General features: G+C 40.2%; 1 protein-coding gene across 1 annotated transcript; it reads left to right on the forward strand.

The window, feature by feature from the left end:
* Positions 1-747: 747 nt before the first annotated feature.
* On the forward strand, positions 748-1,413 carry LOC110930387 (proline-rich receptor-like protein kinase PERK9). The gene has a single exon (XM_022173691.1). It carries the CDS (start codon positions 748-750, stop codon positions 1,411-1,413), a length of 666 nt encoding a protein of 221 aa, XP_022029383.1.
* The last annotated feature ends 17,692 nt before the right edge of the window (positions 1,414-19,105 follow it).

Genomic DNA, 19,105 nt, shown 5'->3' on the forward strand with positions numbered 1-19,105 from the left:
GATGATTATTTGTTTGCTTTATTGCGACTAACGTGTTTATTTGACTTTATGATTGATATGTGTGCATATATGTGATTGTGTTACAGACATTATGGTTTTATCGTCAGACACAGGGATATCCGACACGCTAGACCCCATGGCGATCGTATCAGATGACGAGATTCAGTCAGAGCGAGAGGTCTACACATCCGACACCACCAGCACTGATGACGATGACTTCCAGCCGTTCGTGCTACCTGACGTCAAAGTTGAGCCTGCTGATGGCCTTCCTGCCGGGGATTTACCGCTTGCGGTGATCCCTGCTCCTATACCGCTTGCTGCTTACCCAGTAGTAGATATGCCCCTCGATGTCGTTTCTGACGACGACATCGATCTGTTTGAGGAGGATCCGCCTGAGGCTGACTATGAGGGTGGGGCCCCTATTGTTGCTGATGATATTCTTCCCATTGAGGCCCCTGTGGAGGAGCATCCTGTTGGTTCACCTGTCCCAGATTCATTTGAGTCTGTGGCGTCTGCATCTTTGCACGACCGGGGAGTGCAGCATCACTCTCCTGACGCCGACCCAGACATGGCGTCATCAGCTGCACCTGCTCCCGCACACGAGTACGAGTTTGACCACGAGGTCGATGATGATTTAGATCCCGTCTTTCCCCCTGATTTTGAATCAAGTTCATTCACTTGAATCAGCCCCTAGAGGCACCCGTAGCTCCCATCGATCCTTTGTTTGACGACCATGCTGACTTCGATATGGATCTTGTTGACCCGGAGCCTGTTGTGGCCCCAGAGCCTTTAGCTGCTCCTGACCCTGCATTAGAGCATGACCCTGTTCAAGATGATGCACCAGCCATTGCACCCTTTGTTGATGATGTACCCGTTGCTGACGTTCCTGTTGATGCTCCACTCTTGATAGAGGATCCTGTTGTTGCACCATTTCCTGATCCTGTGCCGGTGATGTTTGACCGTGCACCTTTTTCTACTCATGTAGATCCACGTTACGCCGACACCCGTAACGGGTGGATCGATGACGATGACGATTATCCACCATTTGTGTTCCCTGTTACACCCCCAGTAGCACATGTGTCTGCACCCACTGATGTTCCTTTGTTTCCCCCACACACCACGGATGTTCACTGCACTGATCTACCTATCACGTTTCTTCAGGACATACCGCCGCCGCGTCCTGGAGAGGGGTCATCTAGGCAGCCGCCTGTTCCTGTTCCACCCATGCTGTCATCACCTTTACCGTTCACATCACAGTTTCCTTCTGTTGCACCACCTACTGCACCATCGTTCATGCCATCGAGCGAGCCATTCTTATGGACTACGCCCCCTATCATGCCACTGTCTGACCCGTACCACCCGTACCATGTTGGGTACTCTATGGAGGACATCCTTAAATCCTTGATGATATAGCAGGATGCATTGACGCGCCGTATTCAGGATTTGGAGAGAGCTCCATGTCCATCCTGTCATTGTCAGACCCGTTTGCAGCATCACACCCTCCGCGTCCACTTTCCCCCGACTCAGACGCTCGCTTTTGGACTTCTGAGCAGCAGATAGCATATCTGCTGCGCGTCTGTCGTGCTTTAGAGGAGGACTGGTTACATATGCATCGCTTGCTCTTTTCTCATTTTCCTCCTCCTCCTCCTCCGCCATCAGCATAGGCATTTTGATTCGATGCAGGTAGACTTTTGGTGAGAAGACCGCGATTGTGCAGACTATACAGTTTTTGAAGACCACATTTTGATGTCTTGACTTTTGATGTTTAGTTTTGGTTGTTGTTGTAGATGACAAGATTGTTCGGACAAGGGCGATGTGGCCCTTAGTCACTGTTGATGTACGATACAGTTATGAACTTGTAAACATTACATTGTGGTCTTGATTTCATGATAGTGCAATCGCAGTATTCTCATTATATGTGAGGTTGGATTGATTGTTTTAATTTTATAACACGAGATGCTATGTGCTTAATTTATTTATAACATGAGATGTTATGTGCTTAATGAATGTTATTATGTATGCATACTATTTACTTACTATGACCTGACCAACGTGAAACATCTTTTAGAAGATGCCTCCAAGACGTGACCCGCGCATGCCCACTAATGAGGCAGAACTCTAAGGGATCATTGCGGTAGCTATCGCGCAATACGCTGCTTCTCATGCAGAAACGAGTGGAAATATCTTGCATAACCACGGCAATAACAATCCACCCAATGGTAATGTTAAGTCGTTTGGGATATACTATGATACATTTGGATATTTATAGCATGTTCGCTAATACCATTTGTAAATTCTAACGTATGTGCAGGGTGTACTTACAAGCAATTTCTCGACTGCAAGCCCGTGAACTTCGACGGCACAGGAGGTGCTGTTGCGTTTGTTAGATGGGCAGAGAAGACTGAATCTGTCCTTAGAATGAGCAAGTGTGCTCCCGAGCAACAAATGACCTACATCTCAGGGCTGTTTTTGGATGGAGCCCTATCTTGGTGGAATTTGCAAGTGCAAACTTTGGGTGAAGCTGTTGCTTATGCGTTGTCATGGAATGAGCTGAAGGAGCTCATGAGAAGGAAGTACTGCTCACGTGCTGAAATTCAGAAGCTAGAGACTGAATTCTGGCATCTGAAAATGGAAGGTTCCAAGATTGCTGAGTATGTTCAAAGATTTCACGATTTGTCCCATGTAGTGCCGTACATGGTCATACCGGAGTTCAAACGTATTGAGCGCTTTATCTGGGGATTGGCACCTCAGATCATGAGTATGGTTACTACGTCCAAGCCTACAACCATCACAGAAGCCATAGATCTCAGTGTGGCTCTTACTGAGGAAGCTATTCGATTGAACAAGTTTTCAGTGTCTGAGCAGAAGAAGAAAGAGACTCATGTGGAGTCGTCTGGTGAAAATAAAAGGAAATTTTCAAACTTCAAGCAAGGTACCAGCAATGTGAACAAGAAGGGTGAATCAAGCACATTGGCCAGAGCTGTAACCGGTGTTGAGAACAAAGGGAAGGGTTACATGGGTACTCTGCCCAAGTGTAATACGTGCCAGCGCCATCATACTGGCCAATGCAGATTGAGGAAGTGTGAATCATGTGGAAGGAACGACCACACGAAGGATACGTGTTGGGCCGGAACTGGTGCTGGGCGTACTGGTAATAGAGGTTATGGGAATGGTAATGGAAACCGCCAGCAGGGAGGAAACGGCGGAAATGGAAACCGGGGAAACGTTGCGAATCAAGTTGGGAATGGGAATCGCAGCCAAAACAACACTCAAGCTGGAAACGGAAGTGGTAATGGTCAAGGACCGGGCTGTTTTAACTGTGGAGAAGTTGGGCACTTTAAGAAGGAATGCCCAAAGCTGAATCAAGCCCGTGGAAGAGTGTTTAACATTGGAGCAAGGGAAGTGCGCCAGGATCCCAACGTTGTCACTGGTACGTTCCCTATAAATCGACGATTTGCATCTGTTCTGTTTGATACTGGTGCTGACTATAGCTTTGTATCGTTAGAATTTAAGAACATGCTTGGGTTAACTGCTAGTAAGTTAGATGTTCCGTACTCAATTGAACTGGCTAATGGAAAGCTAGTTGAAGCGAATGAAGTTGTCCGAGGATGCGTAATTGAGCTGGGAGAACGCGAGTTCACTTTGGATCTACTACCAGTCGAGTTGGGAAGCTTCGATGTGGTAGTAGGGATGGATTGGTTGTCAAGCAACAAAGCCGAGATTGTTTGTCACGAAAAGACCATTCGCATCCCAATAGAAGATGGAGAAACGATCGCGGTTCACGGAGAGAAGCGCGATACGCCTCTGAGAATCATTAGTTATCTGAAAGCTAGAAAGCATTTACAGAAGGGATGGGTTGCCTTCTTGGCACACATCGTGGATAAGGAAGCTGCTGAGCCAAAGATCGAAGACATTCCAGTCGTAAAGGAGTATCCTGAAGTTTTCCCAGAAGACTTGCCAGGATTACCGCCGCAAAGACAAGTCTTCCCAGAAGACTTAGTTCCAGGCGCCGCGCCTGTGGCTAAGGCTCCCTACCGACTTGCGCCTTCGGAGATGCAGGAGTTGTCGACGCAACTTCAGGAGTTGTTAGACAAGGGATTCATCAGACCAAGTGTCTCACCTTGGGGAGCTCCAGTTATGTTTGTTAAGAAGAAAGATCGTAGCTTTCGCATGTGTATCGACTACCGAGAACTAAACAAGCTGACAATCAAGAATAGATATCCTCTGCCGCAAATTGATGACCTATTTAATCAGTTGCAAGGTTCAAGTTTCTACTCAAAGATCGATTTGCGATCAGGATATCATCAGTTGAGAATTCAAGAGGAAAGTATTCCCAAGACCGCTTTAGAACTCGATATGGACATTACGAGTTTCTGGTAATGCCGTTTGGGTTGACAAACGCGCCAGCTATTTTTATGGATTTAATGAATAGAGTTTGTAAGCCGTACCTCAACAAGTTTGTGATTGTGTTCATCGATGATATTTTGATCTACTCGAAGACGAAGGATGAGCACGGACAACATTTAAGAGCTATTTTGGAGTTACTTAAAAAAGGAAAGCTGTATGCCAAGTTCTCGAAGTGCGAGTTCCGGTTACGTGAAGTCCAATTCCTTGGACATGTGGTTAATGGAGATGGAATCCATGTGGATCCAACAAAGATCGAAGCAATAAAGAATTGGGAAACTCCAAAGACGCCAACCGAGATTCGTCAATTCTTAGGTTTGGCTGGTTACTATCGAAGGTTCATTGAGGATTTCTCAAAAATCGCTCAACCTTTGACTTCCCTCACGCAGAAAGACAAGAAGTTCGATTGGGGAGTCAAACAAGAAGAAGCGTTCCAGTTATTGAAGAACAAGCTTTGTGACGCACCGATCTTACCGCTACCCGAAGGAACAGACTATTTCGTGGTATATTGTGATGCCTCGCGTCAAGGTTTAGGATGCATGTTGATGCAGCGATAGAAAGTTATAGAATATGCTTCTCGCCAACCAAAGGTTCACGAGAAAAATTATACCACGCATGACTTGGAATTAGGCGCGGTGATATTCGCATTAAAGATCTGGCGACATTATTTGTATGGTACGCGATGTACAGTCTTCACTGATCATAAGAGCCTGCAGCACATATTCGATCAGAAGGAACTTAACATGAGATAAAGACGCTGGGTTATGTGGTCACCGATGCCCTAAGTCGAAAAGAAAGGATCAAGCCCATAAGGGTTAGGGCTTTGGAAATGATTGTCCAGATAGATCTCTCATTGCACATTCGTGCCGCGCAGAGAGAAGCTCTGAAAGAAAGAAATATTAAGGACGAATATCTCCGTGGAATGGAGAAGCAGTTGGTACCAAACGAGGAAGGAACTTTATGCTTTATGAAACGGATTTGGGTTCCTCTGTTTGGTGGATTGAGGAAGGTTATTTTCGATGAAGCGCACAAGTCACGGTACTCTATTCATCCGGGAGCGGATAAAATGTACCAAGATCTTAAGGATTATTATTGTTGGTGCAGTCATCTGTCGTCTTCGTCTTATGTCGATTCTCGGGTTTGTTACAGATCTGATCAAGCAAGAAATCAAGAAAATGGTAGCTGGCCGTTTGAAGTCAAAGCTGGCCGTTTGAAGAGGAGCTGTCCGTTTGAGTAGTGATAGTTTGAGAGTATCCGTTTGAATGTTAGGTGACCATTTGAAGCATGTTCAAACGGTCAGGTCATGTCTATATATAGTTCTCAAACGGTTTCATTTGTAACGATTGGAAAACTGATACCGAGGTGCTGCCGGTAGTTTCTTGTACTGTAATCACTGTCATATCAATAGAAAAGAGGTTTAAAGTGTAATCAAGCTGTTTTAAAGTGCGTTTCTTAGTATTCCGCCTCTGAAACGTACAAGAGCTCTTCCGAACGACTCATTCAGGTCGCGAAACCGATCCTACAATTGGTATCAGAGCTCAGGACAAGGAGTTCTTGCCATTTTCAGCTTGGAAATCTGATTTTCTACACCTTCTGTTCAAAACCGATACTTTTTACGGTCAAAATCAGCTTAAATCTTCACATTAGGCTCGGAATGGATAACTGACAAAGCCTTGAAAGTTTCAGACTGAAAATCAAAGTAAAATCGATAGAAAATTGTCTGTCCGTTTGAAATCATTCGACAAAATGATAACGTCATAGACCTTCCGTTTGAAAAATCAGCTCCTGTCGTTTGAAACAAGGTCTATCGTTTGAACTGATCGTTTGAATCAGTATCCCATCGTTTGAAATTGGTTTCCATCGTTTGAAAGCATCCTCCGTTTGAACCTATTGTTTGAAATCAGCTTCTGTCGTTTGAAGAACACACTATTGTTTGAAAATAGATCTTGTCGTTTGAAAAGTTCACCGTCGTTTGAAACTGTCACGTTTGAAGGTCCACCGTTTGAACCAACTACCGTTTGAATCTGTGTTGTCTGTTTGAAAACTGTTTAGTTTGTGAAATATGAGTACCGATTTCTACAACGCTTTTGCAACACCGTCAAGTCCAGCTGCAGTTGTTCAAGCTATGAATTTAGATAACGAGACAGGAACTACCCAAAAACCACCAAAATTAATGAGTATCGAAGAATATCATGGATGGAAAGATCGCTTTGAAAACTGGGTTCAAGCCAATCATCTAAGATCGTGGGAGTGCATACTTAAGAAATATGTGTTACCGTGTACTGATATGCATGTTGAAAAGGAATTATCAGAATTCACGGATCAAGAATGGGTTATGTACAGAGCTGAAAAGATGATGATCAGTTTGCTTCAACAAGCCATCAAAGAAGACATCTTCATACTGCTTCAGCATGATAAAACTTCAAAGTCTATTTGAGATGCTCTTCGTATTAAGTTTGAAGGCAGTGAAAACATGATCAAGAGCAAGAAAGCTTTACTAAAGAAAGAATTTGATCTTTTTAGTAGTTTACCCGGAGAAGATACCAAGCAGCTTATTGAACGGTACTGTCACTTAGTACGATCCATGTCGATGCTGAGTATAAAGAAGGATAGAGATGAGTGGGTAGACAAGCTAGCAGATGCGTTACCACAGAAAGAATGGGGAACGTATTTGATTATTTTTAAGAATACAGGTGTTTATGAAGGATTAACAATTGGGCAGTTTATTGAAAAGATCGAGAGTCAGAATCTGGAACAGCAGAAGATCGCTAGGATGAACAGTCCGAGCGGTCAACAGGATGTGAAAATGTACTACAAGGGTAGTATTCCAGCTCCTGAAGCTGAGAGAAGTCCGAAAATTCAAACTGCGTTCAGTGCTGGAGATTCATCTGAAAAAGCTGATCAGGGTTCGAACAACAGCAGCAGCGGGTTCTCATCATTTCCGAGTGTCAATCCTAAAGAAACAAATACAAGCTTTCAATCTCAGGGAACAAAGACAGGAAATGGATACGTGATTCAATGCAACATAGCTCTCAACCTTCCAGAAGGTCAAAGCTTCTCTGAAGACACTGCGAAAGACCACATGGCACTTCTGGGTTCTGTTCTGTTATCCTATGAAGGTCTGGTTGCTGGTCGGATCGGAAATCCTATGCTCACCAAAGAGGATTACGATCAAATAGACGCCGAAGAGATGGAACTCATGGATATCAAATGGTGTCTTGCAAGTGTTCTTCGACGTGCTGAGAAGTTCAAAACCATCACCAGGAGAAATGACTTTCTTGATGCTCATGTTTCTACTTTAGGTTTTGATAAATCTAAAGTTACTTGTTTTCGGTGCAGGGAGAAAGGCCATTTCAAGCGGGAGTGTAAAGGTAGAGAAGCCAGTGGAGCACAGAATCCATTCCGAAAAGATGACTACTGCCGTAAAGCTATCTATCAGCAAGTTGGTCAATCTCAAGAACCACAGACAGCTCATGGTAGGAAGATTGAAGACCCCAAAAGAGCATGTTTGGTAGATTTCAGCTGGAGTGATTACATATCATCTGAAGGCAAAGCAGCTCGCATAATCGATCAAGATGATGAGAAACTACCAGAAGGTTTTAGTTGGGATATGTTTGTTGATGAAAAAGGAGAGTTCAAAGCATTCATTGCCAAGATTGTCAGAGAGCCAGATTTGTTTGCTACATGGATGAAGTCTATCGGGGTGAATGTGTCTAGTGAGAATGAAAAGTCTGTTGCGTCTGATGAAAATTCAGAAAGTACTGATGAACTTTCAGAAAGATCTGGAGAAATTTCAGAGGGTTCAGATGAAAGTTTACAGAGTTTGTGTGAGAGTGTACAGAATGAGGTTATTTCAGAAAAAGCAGTTGTATTTGATCAAACACCGTCTGATTCTGGTGTATCAGATGCTGATTCTGAAAAATCTGTACAATTTGATCAATCACCAGTTGACAGTAGCAGCGATGATGAGGAAGAAAAACATATAAATGTTGCAAAATCTCATCTTTCTCCTGAAAGTTTTCATTTCTATTTTGCAGATCGCATGAAGAAATTGAAGGAGAAAAGAGCTGCTAAAGAACGACAAAAGGAATCTGAAAGTGATGTTCAAAATGTTGAAAGTGTTGCTGAGAAGATTACCGAAGTTGTGAAAGACGAAGAAAAGGTGACTGGAGCTGAAAAGGTGATTGAAGTTGTAAAAACAATCGAAGTTGAAAAGATTGTTGAAATCGTCAAACCTTGTGAGAAGTGTTTAGAAGCTTGCAAGGATTGTGCTGCAAAAGATAACATAATAGCTGAGTACGAGAAGAAGAAGGAACAATTAATGTTTAATCTCAACTATGTGAAAGAATCGTATGATGTCTTGAACAAAACAGTAACTGGTCTCCAAAAGACAAACTCAGAAAGAGAACAAGCACTGACGATGATGAATGCTGTTATGATGACAAAGCAGAAGGCGATAAATTTCTACATCGAAGAAAGTGCCAAATGGAAGCAAGAGTTGGAAACGGAATAGATTGAGAATGAGAGAATTAGACGTTTACTGCAAAGTTATTCTAGTTCTGATTATCTCATTGATCGTATTTACCCAACTGTTGCAGGTATGGAAGCTTTTCAAGATGAGAAGCCAAAGGGAAAGAAAGACTGTGGTAAGAAACCGACTGGTAGCTATAACAAGTGTCCACCTCCTATTTGGGAAGGGTATTCTCCTACAAAAATGAGGAGGAACTTGCAAAAGCAGTCAATATAAAGCTTAAAACCGACACAACTGACGTTTTACCAGATAACATTGATGTTACGTTCACCTCGTCCGATACTGATCATGAGTCCGAATTAATCAAAAAGGTGGTCGATCAGGTGTTGGATACTGATGAGGAGTCCGAGTCTAAGTCTGGGTCTGGAGGGTCAAATTCGTCAGTCAACAGTGAAAAGTCGTCGGTCAAACGGTCTTACAGTAAAGAATTTTTGTTATCGAAGGCAGATTTGAATGATGAAACATTCGAAGTTGTCTATACTTTGAATGGTTTTGACAAAGTATATTACAACAAAGAGTTTCCAATTATGAGTATTAAAACAGAATTGATTAACAAAACTTTCAAACTAATAGAGATTAATATTCCTGAATTAAAAGTTTTAAAAAATTTTGAAAAATCTAAAAAATATACTTCAAGAGTTCAACAACGTTTAAACAAGAAAAAGGGTTACAATTCTGGTTCTGGTTTTCAAAAGAAACCTAACCAAAATTGTAGCTACAAAAAGAAAGGATTAGGCTTTGTTCCACCAGAAAAATATAAAAATGAGAAAAATTCTAAAGCAAAAACAGAATTTGTGTCAGGTGGAAGCTCGGAAGATGAACAGCAGAAACCGTTCTGGAAACAATCGAATCAAGAGTTTCTTGCTGAGAGGAAAAGGAATGGTACTGGAGTATTTCATCCAAGAGAAACTCGAACCTGTTTCAAATGCAATGAAGCTGGTCACATTGCATGGAATTGTCCGAAAAATATCAAAACAAAACAGGGAGTTTCTCAGAAACTAAAAGAAAAGGTTGTTGATATTGAACCACCAACAGAAAAACTTAAAGTTTTTGAAAATTCAACTTTTGAAGTTGGTGAGTGTTCGACAAAGAAGAGGTATGAAAAGAAAGGAAAAGACAACCAAGTATGGGTTGCTAAGCAGATTGATGTGAATGTCGGCGATGAATCTGGTTCCACAAAGCTAGAAGAGCCACAAGTTGAGAAGAAAATTTTAGTGAATGATGAAGAGTTTCCATCACTAAAATTTGAGGAAGTTAAGAAGAAAATTGGAAAAAATTGACATTTCAAATCAGTTTTACAATGAAGAAAAAGAATTTGATGTCGAGAAAACATTCAATGGAAATGTTAAAAAGATTTTTGGGAAAATGTTGAGTGGGAGAGCTAAGGGGGTAAAAGATTTTTACGCAACTAAAAAGGCAACATACAACCCTACTGCTCAAGAGCTAAAAGCCATCAAGTCTGAGAAGACTTGGATGGAAGTCTTCTTTCCATGATAGTCTTAGGACTATGCCGGAGATCCCAAGTTTATATCGTGGATCAGGAATGGGCATCATTCTAGTGTTTGAAAAGCTTGTTTGAAAGATGTTGAATAGTGTTTGAATTTTACAGGTTGAAGGACTACGCCGGAGCTTCCAGGTTGGTAAGTGCGAAGCAGGAATCGGCATACTGATTGGTAAAATGGTGATGTAGACGTAACATTCCTACAAGTGGTATTGTGTTTTTACAAGTGGTTATTTTTACAATTGGTTTAGAGGTTGCTTGATTGCAAATGGTAAATCAGGGACATTAAGTTGTACTTGATTTACTACATTTGATAAAACTGACAAGATGATGAACCATATCCCCGTACTTAAACAAGTGGTAAACTTACAAATGGTAAACACAAACTCATTTTCTAGAAAAATCATTTTTGATTAAAACAAACTTAAGTGTTTTGAAATCTAAATGAGAAAATGGTTTGTTGAAAGGGGAGTTCAGATTGTTTATGCCTAGTGAATGGCGAATTGATGCGATTTGATATCGGTTGTCATATTTCTGTATAGTTTGGTTTAAATTTTCTTTAATGTGTTTGCATTTTAGGGGGAGTAGAAAATTTCAGAAAATCCAAAAACATTAGAAAATTTGAAAAAGACAAAAACATGATAAAATTCAAAAATGAGTTTCGTTGTGAAAAGAGGAAATGATAGTACATCAGTGGACTGTCACAACATGCTAAAGATTTGAAATGTTAATATGTGATAAACAGTCTTACTGTGGATATGTCAGTAGGTTTTTACACATTTAGTAAATTGTGACGAGATATAAATCTAAATTTCAAACTTGCTTTGTTCTGTGGGTTAACACAAACTTGGATATATAGGTAACCCCTGAAATCTTGTTTGAAATGTCCCTTATTCTGAGATACTAGGTCTTTATGCTCAGGGATATCTGGGGTATTATCCCGGGACTTCTGCTGTATGGAAGTACTGACCTAGTCCCCGGATAATGCTTTCCGCAAAAGCTTGAAACATAGCTTCGCCCTCAGCATGCTGATGAAACAATAAAATTGATAGTCGCTGCTGTTGAAATAAAAAGATCCTCTAAAGGGGACACACCAAAAGTCGAGCCGTCATCTCTCTGCTGAACGGAAGTTCTGACCTGAGCTCTCACGGCCTCACATCTAACCCCTATACAGATATCAGCTGTGGTATACTCACCTGTAAGACTGAATATTGGGATTTGGATACGGGAGTATATTCAAGTAGTGGGACACACGGATAAGTTTAAGTTCTTAAAACATTAATATCGTATCTCGGATCAGTTGAACTTTGTGTGAAAATTTCAGTGGACCGATATACTGACAATCTAGGTAAATTGTTTAGAACTGAAAATGAAATCAGCTTAACGGTGTTAGTAACATGTCTCATAAACTGATATGATCCTCTTACACGATCTCACAAAAATAGTGTATGTAAATATTTCTTTACTGCATTTTATTTCTCTTATGTCACAATTAAAAAAAGATTTTGTGTGTGTTTTAGCATAAACTTTTGAAAAATTCAAAAAGATTTTCGACAACTGGTATTGAAAAGCAGAATTTCAAAATTCCAAGTGCTAAACATGACGAGCAATATTTGAGGGGGAGTGTATGTTAGGAATTAAAAGTTTTCATGATCTAACCATAAAGTGGTTCATCTGATTGGAAAATCATTGTGTTTTTGAGAAGTGAGTTGGAGTTAGTACATGTGTTTATGTTTGATATTTTTGTGAAGAAAAGTTTACTTTGAGGTAGAGTGTTTGCAGGAGAAGATGAAAAATTGTGACATGTGAAGGCCAGATAACGATCCTGTAGATATTGCTGAAGAACAAAGAAATACCAGCAAATCGAGAGGGGGAGTCTGAAAACAGACAGAGAGAGAGAGAAACTCGGAGGACTGATAAAGACTGAAGATTGTGAAGACTCGACACTTAAGACTCGTCAACATCTGAGGGGGAGTCTGTTGGTGCAGTCATCTGTCGTCTTCGTCTTATGTCGAGTCTCGGGTTTGTTACAGATCTGATCAAGCAAGAAATCAAGAAAATGGTAGCTGGCCGTTTGAAGTCAAAGCTGGCCGTTTGAAGAGGAGCTGTCCGTTTGAGTAGTGACAGTTTGAGAGTGTCCGTTTGAATGTTAGGTGACCGTTTGAAGCATGTTCAAACGGTCAGGTCATGTCTATATATAGTTCTCAAACGGTTTCATTTGTAACGATTGGAAAACTAATACCGAGGTGCTGCCGGTAGTTTCTTGTACTGTAATCACCGTCATATCAATAGAAAAGAGGTTTAAAGTGTAATCAAGCTGTTTTAAAGTGCGTTTCTTAGTATTCCGCCTCTGAAACGTACAAGAGCTCTTCCGAACGACTCATTCAGGTCGCGAAACCGATCCTACAATTATTGGTGGCCTAGAATGAAAGGCGATGTTGCCGTATATGTTAGCAAATGTTTAACGTGCACTAAGGTAAAAGCCGAATACCAGAAGCCTTCAGGTCTTCTGCAGCAACCTGAGATACCCAAATGGAAATGGGAACAGATTTCAATGGATTTCATAATGAAGTTGCCAAGGACACCCAAAGGACACGATACGATTTGGGTAATTGTAGACCGTTTAACGAAATCTGCGCACTTCTTGCCAATCAGGGAAAAAGACAACACGAGTAAACTAGCTGAGATATACATGAGAGAGATCGTTGCACGACATGGAGTGCCCATCTCAATCATCTCTGATAGGGATGGAGGATTTGTGTCAAGGATTTGGCAATCCTTTCAAGAAGCGTTTGGTTCTCAGTTGAATCTGAGTACAGCTTTTCACCCGCAAACTGATGGACAAAGTGAACGAACGATTCAGACATTAGAAGACATGCTGCGAGCTTGCGTAATGGATTTAGGTGGAAGATGGGATACTCACCTACCATTGGTCGAATTTTCATACAATAACAGTTATCATGCAAGTATTCAAGCCGCACCGTTCGAAGCCCTTTATGAACGCAAATGCCGATCACCGATTTGCTGGGCTGACGCAGGTGATAGACAACTAGTTGGCCCGGAATTGGTCTAGGAGACGACAGACAAGATCGCACAGATCCGAGAGCGCATCAAGACGGCTCACGATCGACAAAAGTGTTATGCGGAACGAAGAAGGAAACCCTTGGAATTTGAGGTGGGAGATATGGTATTATTGAAGGTTTCACCCTGGAAGGGTGTGGCACGCTTTGGGAAGCATGGGAAGTTGAATCCGCGTTACATTGGTCCTTTCAGAATCCTGCAAAGGATTGGGGTTGTAGCATACAAATTGGACTTACCTGCTGAACTTAATGGCGTTCATGATACATTCCATGTATCGAACCTGAAAAAGAGTCCAACTCAAGAGACAGTTGTCATTCCTGCTGACGAAGTTTATATCGACGACACACACCACTTTGTTGAAGAACTGGTTGAGGTTACGGATTGGAAGATGAACAAAATGCGCAGGAGTAGTTTCAAGCTCGTCAAAGTCCGATGGAATGCAAGACATGGTCCAGAATTCACATGGGAACGTGAGGATCGTATGAAAGAAAAGTACCCCCATTTATTTCCTAAGACCCCTACGACTAGAAGCAGAACCTAAAATTTCGGGACGAAATTTTCTTAACGGAGGGAGAATGTGACAACCCTCACAAATTCAGGTATCCGTACACTTAATTAATATTAAATTTGTGCTTAATGAATGTGCTTGATTAAAACTGTGATTAAACTGCTTTCTGTTTTCGGTTACATACATACATATGCATCACACCTTATACTGTCACTCCATTTATTACACACAAACATTAGTGACAAACTTGATGCACAAAGCACAGTTAGCACACTGAGCGGATAACCCAGAAAACATGCTGACAATGCCAGCACCTAGACAGACAATGTCATTGAGGCCAGTATGAGTCCGGAATAGAGTACTACACTAGTAGGGAGTGTAGGGAGGTGAGGACCAAAAAACTGCGTCACTAGGTGATAGTTACAGTGCCGGGAAGTGCTTAAAACACACTTTAAATGCAGAATTCTGCACTCATTAAATGCAGCATTTTAAAATACTAGTAAAGCGCAAAAATATGTCAGAATGGTCTTGTATACTTTCCTAAGTGTCGGGGATTAATTGTGTTGCTAAAATACATATGAAAGTCACTTTAGGGAATAATTAAACACTTTAACGGGACAAAATCTAACTGGATAACCGGACATTACCCGAAACACTAAATTTTTGCCAGACACATTGTTTTAGTATTTCTTGGCTTGTCGTGATCCCCGAACACCCTAACACCCACTAAAAAGTAACTAACTAACATATGTAAACACATTACTTGAAATCTAACTTACCATTACACTTTAGTTACAAAATGTTTCCCTTTACCCTCCCCCCCCCCCTTAGCCGAAATCGGTCCCAAGTGGACCCACGATATCATTTTTACCATGCTTCGTAATCTCCTACTTGATTTAATTCCAATTGTTTAATGGGTGTTGCTTGTGAGAATGACGAAAAGATGAAGACATGTTCTATAAGTATGGACCAAGATCACAACCATTTCCATTCATTATCACACACCCTCACTTCACTCACTCTCTCTCTCTCATTTTTGGCTCCCCCAAACCGAAACCATCACCACCACTTAACATCATCATCTTCTTCATTATCAAGTTCCATTCAAAGCTTTGAAGGTGATCCATGGAGGTTGCATCTTGAGGAGCATTCAAAGGAGCTTTGTTCTAGTCTTTTTCATCATCTTTTCCCATCATCTTCACACTAGAATTTCTACCCTAGCCTTGTGCTAGTAGTAAGTCTTATTACACCTTGCTTCATTTAGTTCTTAGTCAAGATATGTAGTATGATGATATTGTTTAAATCACAAAAGAACAAGAATACTAAAAGATGTTAAAACAAGAATAATGAACATAAAAGTTTACTTGAAGATGAAATATGACTAGTTTGATGTTGTTATGAGTATGTTGTTATTTTATGATGATTCTTGGTTGTAGGAGGATAATCACCATAAAAGTCTTGTTAAATAAATTTAGAAGTATGATGTAACAAGAATAGGAAGTGGTTATGTACTACATAAATAACCACCTTCTAAGTTAGTCATGAACTTGAATAAAACGAGATTTTTCTAGAACATAAGTGAACTAGTAGATTGGTGACCATGTTGATTCAAGTTTACTAGAAGCTTTTTCTAAGTAAACCAAGTTAGAAAAGCGTTTTTTTTTTGGAAAAATCATAACTTTACATAAATTTACACTATTTTTATAAATAAAATAAATGTAAGAACATTTATTTACAAGAAGAGTTCAATAAGTTAATTTTTGTAAATATTGATTACAAGTTGTGAAAACGTAACTCGTTTAAGAAAGTGATTTTTAACGAAATAAATACACTTTGGAAGGTAACTAAGCCTACTAAAGGCTTCACTAAGTTACTACGCGTTTTCGGGAAATATCAAGTTCATGACTAGAGTATAACACACATATTTTTGCTCTTGGTAAAGTAAGAATTGATTATTGATGATTGTTTGTTGATTTTGAAAAGAAAACGATATGCTAGTAAGCATGGACACTCCCGTTTTAGGGGAAACTCTGGCGAAATTTTCCAAAAATCTCTAGACTTAGAAAAATTATTTTCTAACAAGTATTTACAAAATATATTGACTTGTTTTTCGAAAGTAAGCTGCGCCATAAAATTGATTACAAAACTCCAAAGTGTCGGAGGTGGGTTTTCTAAAATAAAGGCGAATAAATATATATTAAAAATATATATTTGATAGTAAAACACTTGTGTGATTATATTATTTATTTTGGGGTAAGTATTATTTGGTTACACAATATGAAAATATATTATTTTTGAGAAAAATATATATATTTTGGGTTATATGGATTTTGATAAATATGTTGAATGTATTTTTCTTAAGTGGGACTTAAAAATATATAATGTCAATACTCTAAATCACAAGATACATGTATAAATACCCCCATCCTTGGGAAGGAAATACACATATAGATACTTGAGAAGTGTAGATACGAAATAGTTTCCTAACTATTTTCCTAAATACAAGGGTTAGTTAAAATAATTATTATTTTAACAAGTATAATACCAAAGTAACGCAACTCAAAACACTAAACCCTAAGCCAAGGCACGGCCCATTCGTCTAATAGACATTGGTACGTGTAGGTCGTCACGCAGCAGTTCGAGTTTGAGATTGACGTTTCTGGATACGCACTTCAGTGAGTTCATGTCCCCTTTTTCTCTTTACTGTTTTCAGTTTTATACTTCGGGGGTGAAATACATGCGACAATTATTACAAACATTTATTTACATGGTATGGTTAGCGTAGGGAGGGTTTATACTACTAGATCATGTGAGGGGTGGGTACAACACTCGAGGCCATTAATCCTCGTTGTAGGACCGAGGGACACAAGAGTGATAGATCTATTTGGGTGTAGCGAGCCCACACCCGTGAGGCCGGGGAGGCCCATAGAGGTGACTGTGTCTTACAGCCCAAGCCCGGTAACAAATTTGCTAGGTTTGAGTTTCCCTGCACTTTCTCACACATACAAGTGGCTTTTCAACCCATTGGTGATCTCTTTTTCCTTATTGCTACATACCAGGGACTTTAACACATACTTTGAAGGTTTATACATACTCACTTTTACATGAACTCGCTCAACTTTTTGTTGTTTCTTCAAACTACATGTATTTCAGGAAATTAAGGGATCTGGCAAGGTATGCATCTCCGTCAAGCTGCGTAAGGAAAATGATGTCATCCGAGTTTCGGGATTGTGACTTTTGCCTGGACGAGTCACAAGTCTTAAACTGTGTTTTTATTTCATGTCTTTCGTTATGTCGTTGAACATGTTTTCATTATGTCATGGTTGTATTTGGTTTGTCATATCAACTTTTAAAAACAATGTTGTCGTGTTAACTTTTCAAACTTGAATGAATGGATGAACATCAAGGTTTTATTTTCATATAGCATTGTTGTGATAATTGCTATGGTATTAAGAAGTCACACCAAATAAACCCACGCTTCCGCAAAATCCAGGGTGTGACAGGCTTACCATCAGCCACTTCTACAACGTGTCTGTCTTCAAGAGGCATCTGGGTTAAACAGAACAGAGACGAAGCGATTAGTTACCTAAAAACATGCAAGCTACCATGTTGCTATTATGCCTGGCGTCACCTACACCAATTCTAAATGCCCTTCCACGAGCACCACTTCCAATGTTTTTGTTACTGTTACGAGGATTCCCAATATTGTCATGGTTCCCTGGGTTGTTGACATCTTGACTTATCAACGGCCGATCCTTGTCAAAGTCACCTTCATGGCTTCATCTTTATATTAGAAGTTATGATTTGCGAGTACCTTGTTGTCGCTGTGGCCATTGCCTCTAAGGTTGTTGCTTTAAAAACAGATCCTTGCGATCTTTTTCTTTTAGGGTTGTAACAACTCTCATTAAAATTATTATTTATTATGTTAATTATCCAATAGGAAACCCTAATTGAGACCCCCAAGTGATTCTGTATAAACCCTAAAATTTTCAGAACAATCAGAATCAGGATCAGGGCCCCTAAAACTCAAGGGGGGGGGGTATTCCCTATTGACGATTATCCACATAATTTGCTGTCAAAATTGAAATTTGACATTCCGTCAACTCAGCTAAGCTAGTTAGGGACGTGGCTACCCTATGGTAGAGTGTGACCCCTCGCGTCACGCGACGCACCCACATAACCCCTCACGTCACGCGAGGATCTCAAATTTTCAGTATAAATAGAGGGCATTGGCACTTAGATTTCTGCGTTGGTTCGACGTTCAAATTTGTTATACACACTGAGTTATAGTCTGTTCACTACAAAACACACACACAGCACGAAACGCTGCCACAAAACATGGTAATAACTCGATCTCTGCTATGATTCAATGTCCGATCGATTGAAACTATCCAACGGATGTTTAAGTGCTGCTCAAATTGGGTTTATACTTTGTCATTCGTCGTTAATTCGATGGATGTTTAAGTATTGCACTTTGTCATTCGTTGTGAGGGTTTAATCTCGTGAGTTATCGTAAAAGCTGTTTGCAGTTACTTACTAGTTTCAGGTGCATTATTGTTTAAATTAGGTTATCAGGCTTATCAGTAGGCTAAACTTTACCCCATACACTTACAATCAAAGTAGATGCTAATTCTCAGAAGAATTTGAATCAGGAAGCTTGCTAAATCAATACTGCATGCTTATAATGTGAGTCATTCTCTTTTTATCCACTGTTTTACAATACCTCAAAACTATTTTCAAAGGTTATAATTACAGGGAGTAAGTCGTGGTTATCTTAATCACTGGCTAGTGGGGTATTGTGCACATTACTAATTTCTCACGGGTTAGGCTAATAAATCCTCACCATGATAAACGTCACTACTTGGGGAGGGACCCAATAGTGGTATGACCATCGTCAGCAAGTGACAAAGTGCCAGATAAAAATAAGATAGAAGCCATTGTAATCGCTCTTATGCTGTAATTTATGACTAATGGTCATTTTATAAAATCTGAATGAACTCACTCAGTATTTCCTGCTGCAAAACCTTTTTAAACCGCGTTTCAGGTAATTACAGAAGTGGCTCATTTTATCAGTTAAATT

Source organism: Helianthus annuus, chromosome 1, assembly GCF_002127325.2.
Source record: "Helianthus annuus cultivar XRQ/B chromosome 1, HanXRQr2.0-SUNRISE, whole genome shotgun sequence".
NCBI lineage: Eukaryota > Viridiplantae > Streptophyta > Magnoliopsida > Asterales > Asteraceae > Helianthus > Helianthus annuus.

Coding starts and splice junctions, on each gene's coding strand:
- LOC110930387 (XM_022173691.1), top strand. CDS start 748: ATGGATCTTGTTGACCCGGAGCCTGTTGTGGCCCCAGAGCCTTTAGCT.